Source organism: Nyctibius grandis, chromosome 12 (assembly GCF_013368605.1).
Source record: "Nyctibius grandis isolate bNycGra1 chromosome 12, bNycGra1.pri, whole genome shotgun sequence".
NCBI classification, from domain to species: Eukaryota; Metazoa; Chordata; class Aves; order Nyctibiiformes; family Nyctibiidae; genus Nyctibius; species Nyctibius grandis.
Genome location: NC_090669.1, coordinates 20920104 through 20939024, shown reverse-complemented (window position 1 = coordinate 20939024; position 18921 = coordinate 20920104). Strand labels below are relative to the sequence as shown.

General features: G+C 40.6%; 1 protein-coding gene across 2 annotated transcripts in view; it reads left to right on the top strand.

The window, feature by feature from the left end:
- ZCCHC14 (zinc finger CCHC-type containing 14) overlaps nt 1-18921 on the top strand; it is a 53321-nt gene that overhangs the window by 27481 nt on the left and 6919 nt on the right. For both annotated transcript variants that reach the window (XR_011049076.1, XM_068411317.1), the window contains exons 3-11: nt 8865-8938; nt 12918-12989; nt 13201-13310; nt 14427-14521; nt 14614-14668; nt 15262-15535; nt 16694-16785; nt 18215-18342; nt 18747-18887. Coding sequence is in view for 1 of the 2 variants with exons in the window: in XM_068411317.1 (XP_068267418.1) it covers nt 8865-8938; nt 12918-12989; nt 13201-13310; nt 14427-14521; nt 14614-14668; nt 15262-15535; nt 16694-16785; nt 18215-18342; nt 18747-18887 (1041 nt within the window). In the remaining variant the exon portion in view is untranslated. The remainder of the gene's footprint in view (nt 1-8864; nt 8939-12917; nt 12990-13200; nt 13311-14426; nt 14522-14613; nt 14669-15261; nt 15536-16693; nt 16786-18214; nt 18343-18746; nt 18888-18921) is intronic.

The following is an 18921-nucleotide window of genomic DNA, read 5'->3' as shown; positions in this document are numbered from 1 at the left end:
GTCCATAACTAATGTCAAACTCCAGCAGCCTTTCCTGGCTCTGGATCATAGCTCTCTTTCTGCCCAGAGATTTATTGTATATATTTCAAGAGTATATCCTTGGTAAGTGTATGTTTCAAGGCACAGCACCTGTTTAGTGACATGTTGGTGCTCAGATTTAGTAAGGCAGTGGAGCTGTTACACAAATCCGTCCAATACAGCAGCCCTTTCTGGATAATTTATTCTGTAAAAGCTTTTTCTGGCATTAGAAGAGAAAAAAGGCAACTTGTAAGGCAGTTATCTGTTCAGTGGCAATGGCAGGCAGTTCAGCAGCACTAATGCAACAGTTAGTATTGGCCTGGAGTGTTTGGTAAGAAAAACCTTCAAATTAGTGTTTGAAGCTGAATCTTGATTTTGAAAGCAGCTGACTCTTTTGGGTTTTACGTTTTCCTGTCCAGATGGGAGTCTTCTCCAGCCTGCAGTCCAGACAGCTTTTTGTTTTATTTAAGCTTTTGAATCCAGTGAAGTTGTGAAACCGTTCTTTAGGTTGATTGGCTTTTGTGGTTGGCTAAAGTGCTGACAGTATCATTCAGTATTACTCAAAACAATGTATGAATTCAATTAAAATCTTAAAAGCTAAGATATACAGACATTTTTTAAATATCTATCTTTTTTTAGAGAAACATAAGAAGGTCACTTAGTTGGCAAGTTAAATAAGCCAAACTGAGGAAATAGCAGGAACATGAAAACTACTCGTTTGCTTGGGGACAAGCGATACAATCCCAGTATATTACTGCTTCCTATATGCTGCCAAAAGTAAGCTAATGTCCATGATTTTTAAAAAAAGCTGTGTAACTATTTCCTGTGGAATATTGCAGCTCATAGTCTTCAGTCTTGCTTTTAAATTAAAGTAGGATTAACTTGTCAAACTCATGTAAGTATGTGTTGGTTTTGATCTTAAATATTCTCTCAGTTGGAAGAACTCTTTTTTTTCTTACAAAGAAGAGTAACAGTTCTAAGCGTTTCTTCCACTAATGTTGCTGCTAACAGAAATTTTTCTGTATGTCCATCAAGCTTTGATTTCCAGTGTGTTTTTGTAGAGGCAGTAGCCAGCCGGAAGACTTTCTTGCTAAAAACTGTTCTGTTTGGTTATGAGTTTTTTCCTAGCTGTAGCTTCCTTTTTAAGCAGACACATGGAAAAGCTGCTGTCTGCTCTCCTACTCTTACTCTTAAGAGATACCAGCAGAAAACTGGATGGTGGACCCTGTTATGAGGCTGAACTGGGTCCTAACAAGTCCAACATACCTTAAACTTGAGTTCTCTTTTCTCCCTGTTTCTCCACAAAACCATCTATTTTATGACAAGAATATTATCAATTTCGCATTGAGTTTTAAGGAACCACAAACTGTTAATCTTGAGAGAAGTAAAGGCCAAAAAGTGGAAATGCAGCGAGCAGCAAGTGATACGACGTGTTCAGTAACTGCTGGCTGGTAGTTCTTGGGTCATGTACTGTGGCAGACCCTGCTTCGTCACCTTCAGGCACAGGAATGGGGGAGAAAGAGGCTCCTTTTTGTCCTCTGCTGAATTTTCCCTGCCTTGTTTTTCTAAATGAAAGCTGTGATGGTAATTAGTCCGGTCTCCTGAATTTGTGTTAGCCAGGCAGAATTAATTCCTGCAGGATACTTGGTTTGAAGAATTCAGTAATCAGAAAATGACTGCTGCATTTGGAGTCTCAAGTGAAAGTGTGACTTCTTTTCAAGAGTGTTTCAATGATTTTTGTATTGCCGTGGTCATCGCTAAGTTTCAAAGATCCTGTAAATAGAGTAGTCGTCCCCCTGGAATGCAGTCTTTGATTTCCTGGGTGAGTCAGGCTTCATGGAGTATTTTGAAGATACCTGATGCGGGAAGAATAAGCAAAGATCTTGCTGTGCTTTCATAGCAACCACAATTTTTTCTGCCCTTTTGGAGGGGCAATGTGAATTCTACGTAACTTATGGTTCAGTTTAAATGTTTCTTAGCAAGCAGCAGCTTTGTGTTTGCATAAAGGCTTTGGGATCACTTAAGTGTCCCAATTATGCCTCTTCATGTGATGTTTTCTGAATCCATAACCACTGTACTATGTGAAAACAGGTTAATATCTTAATAAATTACCCTGCTGTGTCTGGAGAGTTCTGAGAATGAGATGTCACTTCACTACTAATGTAATAATGAAAAGTCATTCTTGCCTGACAAATCAATGTAGCGAACTGTAGAGAGAATGGCTTCATCCTTTCCCGTATTTGACTTTTTCTAGAAGTAGTAAAACAAGTGTTCCTTTTTGAAAGTGCTCTTCTTTCCTGAGCTGTCTTCCCTCACATTTAAGGAAATACTCTAAACAGTTCTTGATGCTCTCAAGTGGAAGCAGTTTTTCCATCTGGTTATAGCTATAGATAGACGAACTCGTAGCTGTGGTGTGCACTTGTCACTTAAATTTACCTCTGACACTTTTGAATTGTTTGATACACTTGCATTTTAACAATGTATTATACGACCTGCCTTTTCATATTCTTTCACTCCCCAGAAGCACAGTTTCTGTAGGTACAAACATTACCAGTGAGCACCTCTTGTTACTCCATTATTTGGACTCTGGCCCATCAATATTTTGATGCAGACTGGATACCCCTTACCTAAAAGGAATAGTTTGTGAGTTAATGTGTCATCAAACAATCCAAGGTGTGCTTTTGCTGATAGTTGAATAGAGCAAAGTTCAAGTTGAATGGTTTCAGTGTCATCCTCTTAGTATTTAGTGATTCAGAGCCTATTAGGTCCAAGTTTGAAAGTTCATCGAAGGTTTTTTCGAAGTGAGGCCTCAGGGATGCTCCTCCAGTGAAATCTTCCTCTGAAGAAGTCTCAGGGACAAACCAACAGTGCCAGCTCTGGTTTGGCTTTAATGACAAAACTATTACAAGCTGATATTGTAGTTGTCTGATCTGTTGAAAGGAATTGTAGTAAATAAACATGATGTCGACCTGATTTGAGGTCCTAGGACTCACCATTAACACCAAGCTTTCAGCAACCTGAAAGATGCTGATCAATACCTGAGTTATTTAGCTCTTGATTGTCACTAATTTCAGCTTGCTGTTAATCTTAGACAGAAATGGTTGGCTAGGCTCTGTGCTTTGAAAAACCAATATTTGATTCTGCAAGTTTTCTTCAGGCCTCCAGTATTCCAGTTAATGAATAATTTAAGTTTTGAGGAATATGAAGCTAGGGAAATAAAATAAATTTATAAGCAGTTCCTCAGCTTCAATTCAGTTGATCAGTTAATCTTTCTGTTAAAAAAACCCACCAAACTTTGTAATTTCATGTGCTTTGTTGCCATAAATATGCTTTGAAACTAGCAAATAAACTGTTTCTGCTGTTTTCCCTCTTTTGCCTGTATGTATGGGAATATAAATACTGGTGGGTTTGAGGGCTGAGCAGGGAGGCTTTGTGGGTTTTTGTTTCCAGTTTTTGTGCAGTCACTTGGGGTTACCTTGTGATGTCTAAGGGACGACAGCAATTGAGTAATGCTGCTTTTGAAGTATTTCTTCTAGGGAAACAAGAGGAGATTGGCATGTGAAAGTCTTGCTGTTGCATTTTTTGGTTACCACTTCTGTGTAAACAAGGATGTGGAAAGTATTTTGTTAGTTCCTTTTTGTTAGGTAGACCTTTTCAGCAAAAATTCACTTGCTGTATTTGTGTTTGAGTGCCTATTTCCATGAAGGCACAACTGAATGAATGAAAATAATAAATCTTTAAATCCAGAAGCGTCAATGATGATTATGTACTTGGCCTCCTGTATAACACAGACTGAAGAATTTTACTTAGGATTTTTTCCTGCTTAAAAACAAATTGTAGCATTTCTGCCTTTTTTTTTGTCAAGTACCAGGTCTCAAGAGCTGCACAGTTTCAACCCAAGCTCACGACACTCAAATTTTAGCATCTGCATTCTGGTGAATAGTGTTTCTGTGCTACATGCCATGCAAACTGAACCTACACGCAGTGATTTAATAAAAAGGAAAATAACTAGCTAGGTATGGAGTAGAAATTACTCTTTCAGCCTCTATGGTAAATTCTTCCTGGTAGTTTCAATGTCATTCGCTTTAACCCAATTGCTCAGCTCATGATGTGCTCCTGGCTTGCAGTTTTATCTGTAGTTTTCATCTAGTGTTGCATGAAAAAAGCTCTAGACTCTCAGGTATGTCTTCTTTTGGTACAGAAATCTGCTAAAAAACAAAAGCACTGTGTAAAGCTTTTCATGAAATCAAAGGAAAAGCATACTGGTACAAATTATACTGATTTGCACAGGAAAACTGATGGAATGGGTGTTTGATTTAATTCTAGGGTGCTGGTGTTAGTGCTGAAATATTGGCTATTATGGAAGAGGGCTGGTCTCCAATCAACACTTGGGATTATCTTGAATTTTTTTATTTTTTTTTTTTACTTTTTCAGAAGAAACACGAACATTCTCAGTGTGGATTGAGACATTGATCTATCCACTGGCTTGATCCAGAAGTTGAAAAAAGGGAGTTATAAAACCCACAACCTACAAGTGGGATATTAATGATGATTTTTCTGCTCTTGCCCACATCCACTGCATGTTTTATCCTGACCTTGACCTGCCAGAAGGGGCTAATCCTAAGGCCTTTGAATTTGTCTTACACTTTGTGTAGCTGCTGATGTTTTGGGAGGAAGAGGTCTGAGATCCTGCCGTTTCAGAGGGAGAGGCTGGTCCATGGCTGGCATCAAGAAAGCCAGAGGGTTTAATACCTGGTCGCAAGGAGAGGGAAGGAGTTGTCTGCACCTTCACAGAAACACTCAACTGTTCAGATGACAAATGTTCTAATATCAGCCAAATTGGTAAAAATCCTAGGCTAGAATAGGAAAACAGAACTGAGTAAAATGTCTTCAAACTCACTGGATTTGTTTTACCTGGACATTTTGGAATAGTGGGGAAAACAAAAAAGCACTATTTGTAAAGGAGAAAAGATGACTTAGAAATCACACCCATTAGAGCAACTGACTCTACTGGGGTATTTCAAATGCAAGTTTCCCTAGTTGATACAATTCTATGTACAATTGAAAACTGCATGAAGAATGCTCCTCTTTTGTGTTTAAATGAAAGCAGCAAATAAAGTAATTAAAAAAAAAATAGGAAATTTGATTACAGGAAATCTGAGTGAATGAAGATGTTCTTGGGCTGTCTGCTGCCCTTTCAAAGCAGAGTTCAGCACAAGACAAAGGTTCAGCTATTTAAAAATCTGATGCCTAGTAGCTACGACTGCATACTAAGGGTTGTGTGGATATGTCCCAGTGCTCTGCCCTTTTCTGAACGGTGCCACAGGACACTTGTGACACAGAGGGTGCCACAGCCTCGATGGGAGCCTCTCCTACAGCACTGCACTTCCACAAACCTCCTTTGTATTTCCCTACCCCTTTCATATGTCATTTGTGATCTCATCCCACTGTTTCACTTAATTTCCCAGACAATTATGAATAAATCTCCATGACGAAAAGTCTTCTGTGCCGCTCTGCCAATGCAGCTTGGGGAGCCCAGCAGGGAGGGAGGCGTGTACTCATACACGCACTTTTCTTGGATCATTTTATAGGGAGGAGCAGACAGCAAGGTATGTCTCTGAGATCTGGTATCATGAGTGATACCCTGCCAAGCTCTGCTCGGTTCCTGCCCCATGCACAACAACAAAGCCTAACGTGGAGAGTAGCTGGACTACTCGTGGAGAGTTCCCATTGATTAGTTCCAGCCCTAAAGCTCAGATTTAAGGTAGTGCAGATACACTTGCTCTGGCTATCTCCTGAATTAGAAACATTACCTTTTTTTTTTCTTTATCCCTTGGGTTGGGAAGCTTGAGTTTTGCTGAATTCAGCATCCTGAAAAGACAACAGTATCACATGTCCTTAATTCTGTACAAAGGTTTTTCTGGTCATGGAATCATTTATAGTGATATTGGGTAGAGTGAGCTCTTTGAGCAATTTCCCATGGATTCGAGAGTAAATACAGTAAAAAAAAGTCTTTTTTTTCTTTTTTAACACTTTCTGATTTGTTAGACAGCAAATTTAATATCCACTCACTCCTGCTTGCTAGATTGCACCTTTTTCTTCCTGAGTTTTGTATGATTGATTGCTTTGAATAAAATTGAGCTTCATGGTAGGTTTAGGAAAGGTATTTTAATAAAATCAGCCACAAGTTAAATAATATGAAGAGTACACATAACAAAAACATACAACTTAGCAAATTAAACAAGAACTCTAGAATTTTTTAGATGGATGACATTTTTCATGGTATTGGGGGAAAATTACTGGAGCACTTTGTATAACATTAGAAATGATCCATTCAGTTGTCCCCAGTAGCATAGTGCTGCTGCACAGTGAACTATATTTCATGCTCTAGAACAGACCTAATCTCACAAGATTCAGTTTAAGATCACTGCAGTCAGTGCAGAAATATCAACCTCATGGTTCACTTTGCTAATTGCAATCATTTTCCAGAGGATAAATTCACTGCAGCAGATTGTATTAACTGGACAAGTTCAGACCAGAACTTTAGCATGAAAAGGTCATGTAACTGTCAGCACAACAAAATCCACGAGGTGATTTAAAGTTTGTTATTAACCTGCGTAGTAAAACAGAAATAGCTTTATTTTATATCAATAGGTAACCCTGTTTTGCTTGAATTACTGTAGAGGAATATTGAACAGATAGAAGAGATGGTATTTGAATGCTGTAGAAATGCCAGTGATAAGAAGAGTTTCAGTAAATTGACGCTGGCCTTGCTATAAACGACAAATGTTAAGTACCACTTGCTCTGTCTTTCTGGCTTTCTTTGTCCTACTCCAAAAACAGATGTTGCAGCAGTTGGCACTAGGCTTTCTACAAGTTATTTGCTCATCCTTCAGCTGTTTCACCAACAGTATGGCGATACCCCCTCTCAATATCCACTTTACAAGTTCTTTCTAATTGTAATTCTGAAGTACGTATAATTCTAATCAATATTCGGTATATTTTAACTGTGATCTCAATTAAGGGTGCTCTGAATTCTCTTAAACAAGCGTACCAAGGTAGATTTTTCTTAAAATGGCAAGGAAACCTCTGAACCACGTGCATGTTTAAGTCTCCATGCCACTACGTACAGTCTAAATAGCTCATCAATACCTGGTGTGCAGAAGATTTATTCCTGTGGTGCTCAGCGTGCAGTGTAACAGCACAGGAGTAGTGTAAAATAATTTCAGAAGCGTGAGAAGAATCTACTGAAAACTTCATAAGAGGAGCAAGTCTCTACAAAAAGCATAATATGCAGGAGAAAGTAGTAAGTAATGAGTTGACATTATTCATAAGCTCGGGGATTTATGTTATTGTAACTGGGAATTACATGGAGAAAGAACAGTTGAGCTGATTGTAAAAGGAATGTTAATTCTGTATTTTAAAGACAGGCACAAACATCTGTAGAGCTGTTTAGAACTTGCCAGTTCTAAACATTTCGACTGCAAATAAATAAGACTCAAAAGAGGAGATCTTTAAAACAGCCAAGACGTAGGCTGTAATTTTTTTAAATGAACAGGACACAAGAAAAAAATTTAGATGGCCACAATAAAGGCTTCAGGTCGAAAGTGTTTTAAGGTAGAGGAAAATCAAGCTCCAGACAGGCAGTAGGGTGGCTTTGGCTGCGGTCTCACTGCGGGGAACAGGGAGAGGTGAGGCTGAGGAAACACGTTCCCTGTTGTAATGTTGTTGCCGTGACTTTTGCACTGCAACTGTTTTGTCATGCAGTCGAGTTATGAGGAAGTTATATGTGATAAACATCGGTTTGAGGCTTACAGGTAATAGAGTCTATAAATAGTCTGGAAAACATCTTGTAAATGGTGATTCCCCAGGAACAAAAGGGTAGGGCTCTGGGTTTTGCTTTCACTGCTAAGTGAAAACACAGTATACACAGCATGCATCCCTTCAGGCACCTGTCACTTAGAGGCAAAATTCTGGTGACTTTGTTTTAGTATAATTGCTTTTGAAGTTTTAAGCCAATGTAAGTTGGCTTTTTGTAAGAAAAATTGTGTATGTGTATCCCCATGCGTGCAGTCAAAAGGCAGGAGAAATTTGTAAGAGAAATAGAAAGTCAGTAAAATAATCTTCATAAAGTTTAGCACGGTGGAATTTCTGATCTGTGTGTATTGGCAAATGAGAGCCTCCAAGAATTCAGCATATCAGATATCTGATGCGTAAGATCGTGTCTTTAAAGGCTACGTATCGTATGTAGAGGTGGAAGCAGTGACCTGTGCCGTTACTCAACCCTTTCCACAGGAAGATCCTGTTTTTACTTACAACTTAGTCAAATTGCAGTAATTGAGGCTAAAATTTTCCATGAAACTGCAGTCAAGGAGGTGATGTCAACACAGCAATAAAACCACACTAAACTCCTTGCAAAACCAGCCCCTGAAAACATGGAGACTTTGCCCGTCTTCGTTTCTCTGTGTGCCAGTTTTCCCTCCGAGGGGTGGTATTTGCTACTTGATGTTATTAAGATAAATCCATGCGTGTTTGTGTAGCGTTCTGTTATTACGCCGATGGGTGGTATGATAAAGCCACGAGGAAATAAAGAACTTTGCATTTAGTGTGTTGTTTGGGCACTGGTTGAAACAAAGCCTTGCTGAGGCTAGAATTGAGAGCATCACGGAGCAGTGGTGTCAACCTTCCTATCTGCCGGTGGGGCAAGCCCGTGCTGTGCACCTGGAGCACCTCCACAAGTCATCGGATGTTCTCAGAGCAAGTCGTGGCGCTACCGAAGAGTCATCACTTTCGCCTGCATTTAAGAATATCTTCCTCATTCTTCTTATCTCTCTGTTTTTTCATAGTGAGTGTTGAAAAAGTGGAGTTAAAGGGACTGGCACACAAGAAGAATGAAAGAAATGTTGAATATTCCTTTGAGGTAAGTTTTTGTGATTGGGTTTTTTACTATGAAAGAAGGGAGGATAATACTTAAGGAGGAGTTAAATTTTCAAACCTTATTTTTGGATCCCAGGAACTGGTCTAGTGGAGCTCCTGTATGCTAGTCATATTTTATAATCAATGATTTGGAAGTAGTCATAAATGGATGAACAGAATCACAGAATCAACCAGGTTGGAAGAGCCCTCTGGGATCATCGAGTCCAACCATTGCCCTGACACCACCATGGCAACTAGACCAGGGCACTAAGTGCCATGGCCAGTCTTTTCTTAAACCCCTCCAGAGATGGTGACTCCACAACCTCCCTGGGCAGCCCCTTCCAATGTCTAATGACCTTTGCTGAGAAGAAATGCTTCCTCATGTCCAACCTGACCCTCCCCTGGCCAAGCTTGAGGCTGTGTCCTCTTGTCCTATCGCTGGTTGCCTGGGAGAAGAGGCCGACTCCCACTGCGCTACACCCTCCCTTCAGGTAGTTGTAGACTGCACTAAGGTCACCTCTGAGCCTCCTCTTCTCCAGGCTAAACACCCCCAGCTCCCTCAGCCGTTCCTCATAGGTTGGACCCTCCAGACCCTTCCCCAGCTTGGTTGCCCTCCTCTGCACTCGCTCCAACACCTCAACATCTCTCTTGAAGTGCGGGGCCCAGAACTGGACACAGTATTCAAGGTGCGGCCTCACCAGTGCTGAGTACAGAGGGACAGACATTTGTGGATGATGCAGAGTGGGACAGAGGGAAAATAAAAATATTCACTCTAATGCAGCAGGTTGTGGCAAAGTATATATTTAGGGGGAAAACATCATGCCGTGCTTACAGAATGGGTATCTGTGTGCTGGAATGCAGAAGCTAGAAAGAATTTAAGTCTTCATCTGGACAAAGAAGATAATTTAGACTCCTAGGTCAGTGCTGCACATATGGGAAAAGAGGTAGGATGGTCATTTATCTTTGCATTCAGCACTGAGGGGAGTGTGAGACTGTGGTTCAGGTGTTACTGGTTTCAAAAGGGGTGTTGAAGAATACAGAAAATAGCTATGGAAATTGTTCAAGGCTTGAGGAAAATGCCATGTAGTGAGAGGGTTAAAGAACTTGACTGAAAGATGACTTTGGGTATCATATAAAAGCGTTTTCAAAGGGAAGAAAATATTTTATGGTAAAGGGGGCGTTAATCTAGCAGGAAAAGGCCCTAACAGGAACCGTTGTCTGAAATTGAAGCCAGACTAATTCAAACTGGAAGTGAGAATAGTTTCTTTGGAATGAGAGTGGTTAGCCACAAGCTCCTAGGAGAAGTGGCTTCCCCCCGGTTTTTACGCAGCTTTTGGAGGTTCGGTCATTGCTCACAATTTCTGTGGAGGGATGACTTCATTCTGTGAAACCCTCTGTTAATAGCAGAGACTGGGTTCTGGGTGCTGGCGAGAAAGAATAACAAACTGCTTTTCTCCCGTCTAGCTGGAGCAACGTATTCCAAAATTCAGAATGCAAAGCCCAGAAAATGTCTTTGGTTTGTTTAATGAGGCAACGGAGCCAAACCGTTGGTGAGAAAAGGAGAAACCAAAATAAAACGGACAGTAGAATTTCAATTATCTACAACTTTTACCAAAAAGAAAAAGGTTTTCTTTAAAACTACCACCCAAGATGGAGGATTAGTTCAGCATCTTCTTGTGATGACTGAATTCATGGATAATGTTCTGAATTTTCTGAATCCCATGGTTGTTCCAAGTGTCATCAATAATAGAAAGGATTTTTTCAAAGTCTTTATGAAGTATGAAGTTGTCTGGACTCCAGTTATGTATTAGTATCTTGTGAAACATCTTTTCCTATTAGAATTTTTTCTATAAATACCAGAAATTACTTTTACCAGTATTTCACTTGACAGCTTGTAACTGAAAGAGCAGTACATAGTTCAGCTGAGCTAATAAATTGCTGTTTGCTGGGTTAGAAACCCAACTATTAAATGTTTTGTTTAGTAGCTTGGGAATAGAAGGTCAATAGATAGAGCAGTTCAGTGTTTTCAGCATCACTTCGCAACGCTATTGTTCCCTGCATTTATGGTTCACATTATTGTTTTATAAGTATTGAAAATGATAACGAGTTAGCAGAACGTAACTCGTAACAAATGGGTTATTACAAAACTTGAAAGAATGAGAAATTTCTCCTGTATTTTCTGAAATTTCTCATGAATCTCAAAAAAGTGTTAATTTATCACGAACTTTTAAAAAACAAAAACCTCTGTAAAGGCTCTGTAAAACCAGAAACTGCTTAAGTTTTCTTTCTTTTTTTTTTTCCCCTTACTTTTTGTGTAACAGCTCTGCAGAGAGGAAATTCCTCCATTATGTAATGTATTTTGAAATACTCTCACCAGTCTTTTTGGCAGCATTCTGATGGCTGGAAAAACTTTGTGTATGTTTTCAGTTGTCATTGACACTCGTGTCATGTGAGAAGATGGCCTCCTGATTCTTAAACACACAAACTCAGCTCTTCCCCTATAGAACTGCCGGAGATCCATATGCCTTCTGAACACCTTGAATAGATACCTGAAGTCTGAAGGGACTTACCATTGGCCAGTCTCATGCTGACATTCTTTGTGCCAAGAAATCCTGGCTTTTGGCTCGGTTAAACTAATCATCTACCACCCAGCAAATGCCTCTGTATCTAAGAATGTCATGACTTAATGCAGAAAGCATTGAGCCAGCAGTGTGCCCAGGTGGCCAAGAAGGCCAATGGCATCCTGGCCTCTATTAGGAACAGTGTAGCCAGCCGGTCTGGGGAAGTGATCGTCCCTCTGTACTCGGCACTGGTGAGGCCGCACCTTGAATCCTGTGTCCAGTTCTGGGCCCCGCACTTCAAGAAAGATGTTGAGGTGTTGGAGCGAGTGCAGAGGAGGGCAACCAAGGTGGGGAAGGGTCTGGAGGGTCTGACCTGCGAGGAACGGCTGAGGGAGCTGGGGGTGTTTAGCCTGGAGAAGAGGAGGCTCAGAGGTGACCTTAGTGCAGTCTACAACTACCTGAAGGGAGGTTGTAGCGCAGTGGGAGTCGGCCTCTTCTCCCAGGCAACCAGCGGTAGGACAAGAGGACACAGCCTGAAGCTCCACCAGGGGAGGGTCAGGTTGGACATGAGGAAGCATTTCTTCTCAGCAAGGGTCATTAGCCATTGGAAGGGGCTGCCCAGGGAGGTGGTGGAGTCACCATCTCTGGAGGGGTTTAAGAAAAGGCTGGCCATGGCACTTAGTGCCCTGGTCTAGTTGCCATGGTGGTGTCAGGGCAATGGTTGGACTCGATGATCCCAGAGGGCTCTTCCAACCTGTTTGATTCTGTGATTCTGTGAGATTAGCTGGTAAGTTGGCCAAGTCAGTCATGCACTTTTTCGTACATTCTGTGATTCTGTGAAAGCGTATGGGAAGAGATACTGAACCATTTCCTTTCTCCAGGGCATGTACAAGGTGGTGTCCGAAGAACGTAGCTAGAGCAGTAGCTGCAGGTTTCATTTCTAAGGTTTCACCTTTTTTTTTTGCAGTGGGGTGATTTGCTGCCATCTTCAACTCTGCATGGCATGTGGAGTTGATTAATTATAAATAGGCACTGTTGTGCCGTGGTGAGTTGTGCGTATTGTACATCAGATTCTACAAGCCAGCTGTTTTCTTTAACAATAATAGTAAAAAAAAATTTCCATTACTTAGTAGTCTGTTCCTTAATACTGGATGTCTGCAGCGTGCAATGGCTGTGTAAACTACAAAGTGCTGCTTTAAGCAGTCAGAATAGTTGTTAAGTTGAACAGCAAGAATCAGGCAGCGAGGAAGGACTGAGTAATAGTTAATTGTGTGCAAAAAAAAGTTTTTCCTTATTGATGTCACACGTTACAAACTTTCCTGTGGTCTGTGGGGGACGTTTGATACCTGGTTTTGATCTTTTGGACCCAAACTTAGATCCCTGACTGTTAGTTACTAAACTGAATACCTTTTACTCCCTAAGGTCCTGTGGTCTGATTCTTCAGTGACATTGGTAACCAAATCTTCCGCTGAAGTGACTGAATTTCTTTCAAAGGTAAGGGCGGTGTGAAAAATAATTTGAAAATGGAGAGATGTTCTGTCCATAGATCTAAATTTGTTCAATGACATTTTTCAAAATGAACTGAGATCACACAGATAGATCGAATTTCATAAAACGTTTGACTTATAAAATTACTGTGCTTTGAATTTCCTACGAGTAACAAGTCTTCTTTTCACTTATTATTTGTACTATCCTCCACCTTTAGCTGTCTCAGCTGTATCCAGAAGAAAACTTGGAGAAATTCATTCCTTGCCTAGCTGGTCCAGATTCATTTTACCTTGAACGGAACCACATGGACCTGGAATCGGACCTTAGGTATGCTGGATTTTTGTTGTTGCAGGTTTTTTTCTTGACACTTGGGTTTTTTTCACCAAGAAAGAAACAGGAAATAGAAATATTATGTTCATATTCTAAATTACTTTCAAGAAATTAGAGCCTGATCCTAAGCATGATTTCTTGATGTTCTACTAATTCCAGTGCATAAGAATTTTTCAGGAATTCTTTCCTCAGAAATACATATGGTAATAATATTCTGCATTGAGCTTTCTGGAGAATTGACATTTCCTCATTCCTTGTTAAAAACAAATAGAGGATCATTGGCTTTGCAGAAGCTTGGTTTGGGCTCAAAAAATAGCCAAAACTGCTTTAAAAAATAAACCCAAAATGCAGGAAAAAATAAAATTGTTTTAGGTTGTCGTGGTGTTTATTTTACTTCAATTTAATAAAGGTAGGTATGTATGTATATATTATAGCCATTTAATTTTTGGAAGCCATTAACAGCTAAGAAATTTTTGAAGCCTTGGATAGTACCTCCTCACGTTATCACCAATCACCATGCCATTATCTACTCTATTTAAAAAATCATCATCTGTGGCAGGTCACATCAGTTCTCTCTTTCTAAATACTGCAATAGTTTTGCTAGGAAAATTTGAGGGACTAAAAGTATTTTCAGCTATTACTGTCTTTAGCTGTGCAAAGTATTAAATGTCATTTTAAAATACTAATTAACTTTTGTTACAGCTTCTGCTAAGCACCAGTTTTCCCTACATCAAGACAGACTTTTGTCCACCATTGGCAGGACCACAGTGGATGTTGTTTTTCCATAGTCAGAGCCAGCAGGTGCATGCCTAGATTATTTTTCATGGCAAAGAGCGTTAACATTTCAAACAGTTCCTTCTGTGCTTTGAGTGAAAGCAACACAATGATAACATGTTTAAGTAGCATTAAGGATAAGCATATCAGCGTGTTTCAAGTCTACTTGGAATCAGATTTGCGTGGTGTTAATTCATTTGAAAGGTCTTTTCTGTTTTAGTTTCAAAATTTCAAATTCAATTTCAAAATTTCATGTACAGTCTACAATCGTGATTGCACAGGCAGCTGCAAATCCAATATAACAGACTGGGGGGGTGTTTGTTTTTGATGAACATGCAGGTATTTAGCACCGTTACCATCCCATGTGGTGAAAAATGACCACGTTAGAAAGTTCTTCAGCACTTCATCTCCTTCACAGCAACTTCAGAGTTCAAGTAAGTTTAAATAAAGTTTAAAAATGAATTTTTTGTACCGATGTACATTTCATAAATCGATGCTATTTTTAACTTCTCTTCCCTGTTTTTAGATCCTGGCAACCCCTCCCTTTATAAAGTAGGAACTACGCTGGGAACATCTGGCAGGTGAAATACTTATTTGAACGTTTCCTTATGCAGCAGGGGGTTTCCTTTCAGAGGGAGGAAGGAAACCTCTTCCAAGGGAGGTACAAGTCAGCCTTGAGAGAAGGAAGTAAATTCTCCTGCCATTTCTTAGGATTTCACAAACTCAGAACTCATTCTCTTAAGAGGCAATTTTCATTTTCTCCGACAAAAACCAGAACCTTCCAAGGAGCCAGTATTGTGGGTTATTTTGCCACTTCCACATGTAAAAAAAATTTCCACAGGATTATACTTGGGCTTGTTTTTAATAATGCAAAGCAGAACCATGGCCATTCTCTCTAAACTTTTTTTTTAATCACAGAGGGGTAGTAGAACGTACATTATCTGTGATTATAGAAGGAAACCTTTGCTTAAGCTGAAGATAAACTTACTATTTGCCATGAACTGCACTGTTTTTATTGTGCTATTAGCAGCACAGGTACAAGTCTGTAACTTGGATCAAACAGCGCAGGTTTTACCAGAAATCCTGGAAGTGGTAGTTTTGTGTGGCTGTGGTAGTTGGACTCTGGGTGACGCAGATTCAAGGTGCTAAATCAAATTATGTTCCTGTTTTGCAGACCTATATGTGGAGTGGCTGGCATTCAGTCTTCTCAGAATCATGTTCAGCACTCGGCTGCTGCTCCCGTTGCACTACCCCACTGTTCCCATGCAGGAGGTACTGGCTCATCGCTGGCCTATCGCACCCAGATGGACACCTCTTCTTCACCCATGTTAATGTCTTCCAGTCCACAGACCCCTCAGACACAGGAGCAAAACGGGATCTTAGACTGGCTCAGGAAACTGCGGTTGCACAAATACTATCCTGTCTTCAAACAGCTCACAATGGAGAAGGTAGGGCAGTAGGTGAAGGAAACAGAGCCAGCTTCTAAATTATTCTTATATTCTGTAGTCCGGAGAGAGAGGCTGCAAAGATTGCATTGAGAACAGCAGAAGCTTTTGGCTAATGCTGTGAAGGTTTGCACTCTCTTGAAGCAATAATATTTTGATGAAAACCTCCTTCCTATTCTCCATCTTTTTCTTCCAAAATATTTGGTTATCCTTATTACAAAAAATAGGTTCACAGAGACTCCTGACATGAACATCAGTGCGTTCACGTGAAGTGAATGTGAGGTTTTTGTTTTCTGCAAAAATTCTTGTGGAAAAATAATCACTTATGGACTTGCATATAGTAAGAGTCACGCACGATACCGATGTGTGCTGGGTTTTATCTAAATAAAATACTTTCACAGCATTTACCCAGCTCCATCTGTAAAATTCACGTCCTCTGACTGTCTCTTAGCCTTGAACGCCCTCCAGTGGACTAAGTGCTTGGGTTGAGCCAGGTCTAAATTGGGATGCTTTTGTGCTGGCTATAGTGTGCTGCGTGTGTTTGATTATATTCTGTTACCAGAGTCTTCCGATTTGCTGTTCTTCATTATGTGAGGGGAAATATATAGTGTTTTTTTTCTTTAAAAAAGTAGCAAACCTTCATATTCTGTTGTGTTTTAAAAAAACATATTATGCATGCTTTGCTGGCTTTAATTTTCATTGCATTATCTTACACATTTATATTTTATTTTAATATTTTATGTCTATTTAATTTTGGAATATATTTTAAATTAAATGGATGAGATGGCTGCACATTGATTTCTGTGTTAAATGACACAACTAGGAAAACTAGAATGATTTTTTAAGAGAACCAGATCCTTAAATTCATTTATAGCACAAAGTTCTGTTTTAATATATACACGAATTACTTTATTGTGAATAGTTAATATAACTACACACCTAATTAAATTTAATCTACGGATGTTCTTTCTTTCATCCAAGTCCCCCACGCTTTTATTCTACACTGATTCTATAATTTAAAAGCAGAGTAGAGTTTCTTTGAATCAACATATGTTTAAAATATGGCTTTAAATTTGTCTTTCAGAATTGATCTTTACTGAAAATGTGAATAAGAATATTTCAGGCTGTAAAGCTAAGCACACTTTTTTTTTTCTTTACAAGTTTCTGAGTCTTACTGAGGAAGATCTGAATAAGTTTGAGTCCCTCACCATGGGAGCAAAGAAGAAGCTCAAGACCCAGCTAGAGTTGGAGAAGTAAGTGGTGGGGAAAAACTGTCTTTTCAAGGTTGTAAGATATTTAATACAAGTTTTACAGTGGTCTTTGCTTCCCACACCATAAACCCACCAGGATTCCCACCTGTAAATGTGGATAATGCTGATCTTCCTCATTCTGTAGGTTACTTTGAAAAGCTCTTGAAACGGGGGCTTACAGGATAATATTTGATACGTACTGGTTTGCTGTTGGCTCTTCAAGGTTGTGATAAGGATAACCAAATATCAAGAATTTGTGAACTCTGTTTTAAAAGAATATGGCAACCCTGCGTAGCTACTTTGTGAGCCCCCGTGGTGACCCAAGCCAGCTGTGGCAGCTGCAGCCACTCAGCCCTCTGCTGAGAAGACTGAGAGGGGACCTTATCAATACTTACAAATACCTTAGGGGTGGGTGTCAAGAGGAGGGGACCAGCCTCTTCTCAGTGGTGCCCAGTGACAGGACAAGGGGCAATGGACACAAGCTGAAACATGGGAAGTTCCACCTGAATATGAGAAGGAACTTCTTTACTGTGAGGGTGGCAGAGCCCTGGCACAGGCTGCCCAGGGAGGGTGGGGAGTCTCCTTCTCTGGAGATACTCAAAACCCACCTGGACGCGACCTTGTGCAACATGCTCTACGTGACCCTGCTTTGGCAGGGGTTGGACTAGATGATCTCCAGAGGTCCCTTCCAACCCTTAACCATTCTGTGGTTCTGTGACTGCCAGAGCTGGGGTTGCCAGATGATACCTGTACAGGATCAGGACTTCTAACTTTGTATGGGCACAAACCACTGACGGTCAGAGCTGCTGCAGGTAACCCTGGTCTCAGGAAGATCACAGCTTTATGTGGTGAAGGTGACACAAAGGCCAGTGCTCTGTGCAGTATTAATAGCCCTTTGGGGAAACTGGTGCAACGGATTGTCCTGTTTTTTATATCTCCACTTAGAGGGAAATGTTTATTCTGAAGCTACTGCAATTGCTTAAAAAGCAATTAAAAGATCCAAATCCATGCCCATTTATCAGAGCTCCTTGACAGCATTTTTCATGAGTCTTCCTTTTTCCAGAGTGTGTTTGCCAAATGAAAACTTTGGACTGCATTTGGCTTCTCTTTGGTTTTGGTACATGTGGCTGGGTTTGGGACGCGCTTACGTAATGTGTGATAGAATTTAGTCACCATTTGGTGAGGTTTTACCTTGTACAAATAAAAGCATTAGTATTGTAATCAGATGGCAAATAGTCCAAATGTAACTGCTGGCAAGAAGCTATGCTCAAGATTGATGTAATTTCCAAATGTTTCCATTTGAAATTAGCTAACGTTTTAGTGGGTTATTTAGCAGGCTTTTTCTGCTTCAGTTTCATTCAGAAATTGATTTATCTGTTGTTGTGCTTTAGCCAGTTTTTCTTTCTTCATACCTTTCTCCATCACCCTATAGAGAAAAATCAGAGAAACGGTGCCTAAACCCCACAACACCTTCTTCAGTTACCAGCAGCGGTGTGGCAAGGGTTCCCCCTACTACGCACGTAGGGCCTATCCAGAGTATTCGTGGCAACCATGCTGCAGGTAAGAGGAGCAGAGGACACTGCTGTGCTCTCGGGGCTCAATATGTCCTTGCACAAGAGCACGCTCGTTCTTATACTGCTTTTTCACCAACCTGCCATAAGCTTTATCTTCCAAAGTGCCACTGGCTTAATAGGGAGCGATCAAAAAGTCTGATCTCTGTGTATATGGAGTGCAATAAAAAAGTAGTTGCCTCTTCATGGCTTCCATGTGAATGGCTGGCTGCACTAGTCAGTGACCATTACACCTCCAGACTCCTGGTTCTCAGCCAGTGCATCTCTCTCTAAATCTTGAGCGTCACTGTGTGTTAGATGGATGTTGTGAAACAGTTGTAATTAGGTCCTGTCAAGTAGGTGTCAGCCCTCTTGTTTGCATTCCCTGGTTGCTCACACGCCCTTTATCTGCAGAGCTACGAGTGGATGTGGATCAGCCAGCCCACCCACTGCCCCGGGAGGGCAGCTCCTCCGAGTACTCCAGCTCTTCTTCCAGCCCCATGGGGATCCAGACAAGGGAGGAGAGCTCAGACAGCGCCGAGGAGAACGAGAGACGTAAGCAGAAACAACCAGTGAGGGCGCCTGTGTT